The sequence below is a fragment of the Elephantulus edwardii genome, unplaced genomic scaffold (assembly GCF_000299155.1).
Source record: "Elephantulus edwardii isolate Elephantulus edwardi_28Jun2011 unplaced genomic scaffold, EleEdw1.0 scaffold00071, whole genome shotgun sequence".
NCBI classification, from domain to species: domain Eukaryota; kingdom Metazoa; phylum Chordata; class Mammalia; order Macroscelidea; family Macroscelididae; genus Elephantulus; species Elephantulus edwardii.
This window is the reverse complement of record NW_006399821.1, coordinates 3,315,266-3,319,882: the sequence shown is the minus strand read 5'-3', so window position 1 is coordinate 3,319,882 and position 4,617 is coordinate 3,315,266. Positions and strand designations below refer to the sequence as shown.

Genomic DNA, 4,617 nt, shown 5'->3' with positions numbered 1-4,617 from the left:
ACAAATTTAACTGACAAGTTAAAAGTACATGAGTCAAAAATTAAAAAGCAATAATATTCCGAGTAGGGGTTCTAATAGTGGCACAAATCAAGTTACAGAGGGAAGGTGGTTCTTAACAATAAAAGGTCTATAGACTAGCACTTTGTCTATTATAGTGTAGAGGTTAGGAACCACACGATGTAGAGGCTCAGCTATGTCATTTATGGTAATTTCAAGTAATTCTGTTATCAATTCTTTCATTTCTTATTCAAAGTATTTGTGTCTAATCAACTCCTTAATTTATTTTGTTAAGTTTGCCAATGGCTTGTCTATTTGATTTACCCTTTCAAAACACCCCCTCCTGGTCTTGTTGATGGTTTCAATTGTTTTTCTGTTTTCTATCCCATTAATTTCAGACCTTGCTCTTATAATTTCCTGTCTTCTAGAGGCTGTGGATTAGCTTGTCATTCTTTATTTTATTTTGCTCCTTTCTTCTTATTTGTTTATGTGTTTCCCTATTGCTATCAACTTCTCCCTGAAAATTGCATTACCTTTATCTCAGAGGTTTTGATATGTTGTATTTTCATTTGGTTTGAGGAACTTTATATTTCTTCTACAGTCCAGTAGAACTCAAACTAGGAGTTATTTAGCTTCCCTATGGATAGTATTTTATCCTTTACCCTCTTGTTATTAATTTCTATTTTATGGATTTGTGTTTTGAAAAGATGCTTTGAATATTTTTTTTATTTCAATGTTTTAAAATTTGTTAAGGCTTGGTTTGTGTCCTAATATATGATCAATTCTGGAGACTGTAGCATGTGCACTTGAGGAGAACGTAAATTGCATTTTAGTTAGGTGATGTACCCTGAATACATATACAAGTTCAAGTTAGCTAATTGTATAGTTTTGTTTTTCTGCATCTTTGTTAAGTTTCTTTCAAGTTGACCTATACTTTTGTGAGAGTGTTGTGTCAAAGTCTTCTACTACTATTGCGGAGTTGTCTATTTCTTCCTTCAAGTCTGTTAACCATCGTTTTATATATTTTGCTGGTCTATCATTTGGTGCATAGATATTGACAGAAGTTATATCTTCTTTACCTATTGTGTCTGTAATCATTATATAGTTCCTTTCCCTATTCTTTAAGACAGTTTTCATCCTGAAGTCTATTTTATCAGGGATTAGTATTGCCACTCCTGCTTTTTTGTGAATTTTATTTACATGGTAAATAGTTTCCCAGCCTTTAATTTTTGGTCTAGCTTTCTCCTCATTTCTTAGATGTGTCTCTTATAGGCAGCATATTGATGGGCTTCTTAATTGGTGCATGTAACCCATTCCAATTAAGTATGATTATTGATAGTCCAGATTTTATTTTTACCATTTTGCTGTGTTTCTGGTTATTTTGGTCCTTTTACTTTCCTTTATTGTCTCTGTGTAAAGGACTTTCTTTACAATTTCTTGAAGAGTTGATCTAGTTTTTTTTATAAATTCTTTAAGTTCCTGCTTTTTTGTAGATGACCTAACTTTTCCCTTATATTTGATGGACAGCTTTGTTGGGTATAGGATCTTCAGCTGGCAATTGTTTTCTTTCATCCTTCTGTATATATGTCTTCGCGTTATCTTCTTGCTTGCATGGTTTCTGCTAAAAAATCAGAGCTTAATAAAATTGGTCCTCTTTTGTAGGTGACTTTGTTTTTTTCATGCTGCTTTTAGTATTCTATCCTTATCTTTGATTTTGGAGAATTTTACTGATATATATTTCTTATGTCAGCAGGTGTGAGCTATTTGATTGTTTTGATTTGGTTAACAATCAGTTGTGGACTGCTAGCCTCTTGTTTAAATCAATTTCGACCTGATAAGCAGGCCTTTTTTATAAGTTGGTTGAGCCCTGGGGCCTGTGACCATCCTTAATGTAGAGACTGATTTGGTATTGTTGTTGCTATGTGTTGTTGAGTCTCTTGTGACTCATAGCAACACTATGTACAACAGTACTGAAACCTGCTCTATCCTGTGACAACTTTACTGTCTTTGACACACCTACCCTCATTAACCCAGTCACTGTATCAATCCATCTCATTGATTGTCTCCCTCTCTTTCTCCTTCCCTCTACCCTTCCAAACATGGTATTTTGGTATTAGAGTTACAAATTAAATTGTCAGTTTGTTGTGTTTGGGAAGAACATTGTTCTTATTAGTACCACACTTGTCTGTCAATTTGCTGTATTGGGGTAATTTGTGGGTTGCTGTGATATTGAAATCTATGCCACTGATGTGTCAAATGCCATAAGGGTTACCCCATGATAGGCATGGTTTAGTCAAGCTCTCAGACTGAGAAAGACTATTAAGCAAGATTCACTATCTGTTTCTTAAATAATAGGCCTCTGAAAATCCTATGAACAGTAGAGGAACATGGATAGTTATAGTAGTAGTGGTAAAGCCCAGGTTAGAAGTCAATTGAAATGTTGTTGTTGTTTTAATTATTGGAATATGGAATGTATGAAACATGAATATTAGAAAACTACATGGGCATTGACATAGTAGGTATTAGTGAGACAAGACAGACTAGCTTTGGCCACTTTAAATGACATAATCATATGATATACTTTGCTGGGAATGGGGGGAAAAACAGCAAAAACCAAAAAAACAACCAAGAACGGTGTCGTAATAGTAGTTAAAAAGTCAATTTCAAGTTCTATCCTGAAATACAATGTTGTGTGTGATAGGATCCATATACATTCAAGAAAGACTTGCTTATATGACTATTATTCAAATACTACTACATCTAGAGCCAAAAAGGAAAAAACTGAAATTTTTTACCAAATCTTGCAGTCCAAAATTGATCAAACTGTAATCAAGAAGTGTTAACGATAGTTGGTGACTGGAATGCAAAAGTTGGAAATGAAGAAGAAGGAATAGTAATTGGAAAATAAAGGCTTAGTGATAGAAATGCAGCTGGAAATAGAATGATTGAATTTTGAATTTTCAATGATTTCTTCACTGCAAATACCTTTTAAAAATGACACAAATTATGGCTTTACTCATGACCTCACCAGATGAACTACATAGGAATCAGAATTGACTACATCTGTGGAAGGAATCATTGAAGAAGCTCTATATCTGCAGTCAGAACTAGGCCAGGGGCAGAATGTGGGTCAGACCATCAATTACTCATGTGGAAGTTCAAATTGAAGCAGAAGAAAATAGAAATAAGTCCACTACAACCAAAATATGAACTTGGATTTATTCCATCTGAATTTAAAAATAATCTTAAGAATAGATTTGAAGCATTAAACACCAGTGATTGAAGAAGACCAGACAAATTGTGGGATGATATCAAGGATCACCCAAGAAGAAAGCAAATGGCCATTAAAAAGACGAGGAAGAAAGATAAAACTGAAATGGGTGTTAGAAGAGACTCTAAAAATTGTACTAGAATGTTGATACTCCAAAACAAAGGGAAAATAATGCCAAGGTAAAAGAGTTGAACAGAAAAGTTCGAAGGGCAGCTCAGGAGAGCAAAGCAAAGTGTTATAATGGAATGCGCAGAGAACTTGAATTGGAGAATAAAAAGGGAAGAACTTGTTCTGAATTCCTTAAGCTTGGAGAACTGAAAAACAAATATTTTTTTTCGAAAACAATAAAAATCTTCACTATTAAAAACAAAACAAAATCCTATGATGAGAGAAGCGCAGGGCTAGGAGAGAGTTAAGGGTCCCCAGTGGAACAGGCAAGGAAAATACAGGAAGCATCACTGTTTCTGCTGCAGGGCCTCCTTTCTTGTTGCATCCTGAAGCAACTGTGTGTCAACTTCATCTGCTGGCAACTGCACATAGCGAACCACTGAGCCACGGATGAAACAGTTCATCACGTATAACATATGAGGGTATTTTTCAAGGTCTGTGACACTGATGTCAGTTAGTTTGATGTTCAGATACTGATCCACAGAATGGAGGGTGCCACATATGCTCAGATCATTTTTTAGTTCCACAACCACATCCTTTCCCACAAGAGATTTGAAAATGGACCGCAAGCGAGACAACAGAACCAAAAGCACGAGCCGAGCCGAGACCTGTCGGGAAGTGCAGGGAGCACGGGCGCGGCTAGCCGGGGTTGCAAGGGCCGCCAGACACTCCGAGGGCATAAAGGAGAAAGCACAGCGAGCTAAGGCCAGGAGATGCACGAGCAAAAGAGCGACAGAAGCAGCCAAGGAAGGATAAAAGCCGGGAAGGGGCGGAGCGCCCGCCTTCCTGAAAAACAAACTTAAGCTTTGAGTTACAATATGGAAAGATTCTATGGGCAATATATTGAGTGACCCAGGAAGCATCAAAAGATGACAGAGGGAATACACAGAATCACTGTACCAAAAAGAACTGACTGACACTGAAGAATTTCAGGAAGTACCATATGCCATATGAGCAGAAGTCAATGGAAATGGAGGAGGAGGAAGTTGAAGCTGTTTTGAAGACATTGGCAAAAAACAAGGCTCCAGGAATCAATGGAATACCAATTTACTTACTTTAATTAACAGATGAAGCCCTAGATGCACTCACCAGTCTGTACTAGGAATTTGGAGGACAAATGTTTGGCCAATGGATTGGAAGAGGTCCATATTTGTTCCCGTTTTCAAGAGAGGTGATCCAAC

At 36.6% G+C, this 4,617-nt stretch overlaps 1 protein-coding gene across 1 annotated transcript; it reads right to left on the bottom strand.

Moving 5' to 3' along the window:
* Positions 1-3,723: 3,723 nt before the first annotated feature.
* LOC102865005 (U6 snRNA-associated Sm-like protein LSm2-like) lies at positions 3,724-4,116 on the bottom strand. The gene has a single exon (XM_006888747.1). The coding sequence runs from the start codon at positions 4,114-4,116 to the stop codon at positions 3,724-3,726; it is 393 nt and encodes a 130-aa protein (XP_006888809.1).
* Positions 4,117-4,617: the final 501 nt, after the last annotated feature.

Coding starts and splice junctions, on each gene's coding strand:
- LOC102865005 (XM_006888747.1), bottom strand. CDS start 4,116: ATGCCCTCGGAGTGTCTGGCGGCCCTTGCAACCCCGGCTAGCCGCGCC.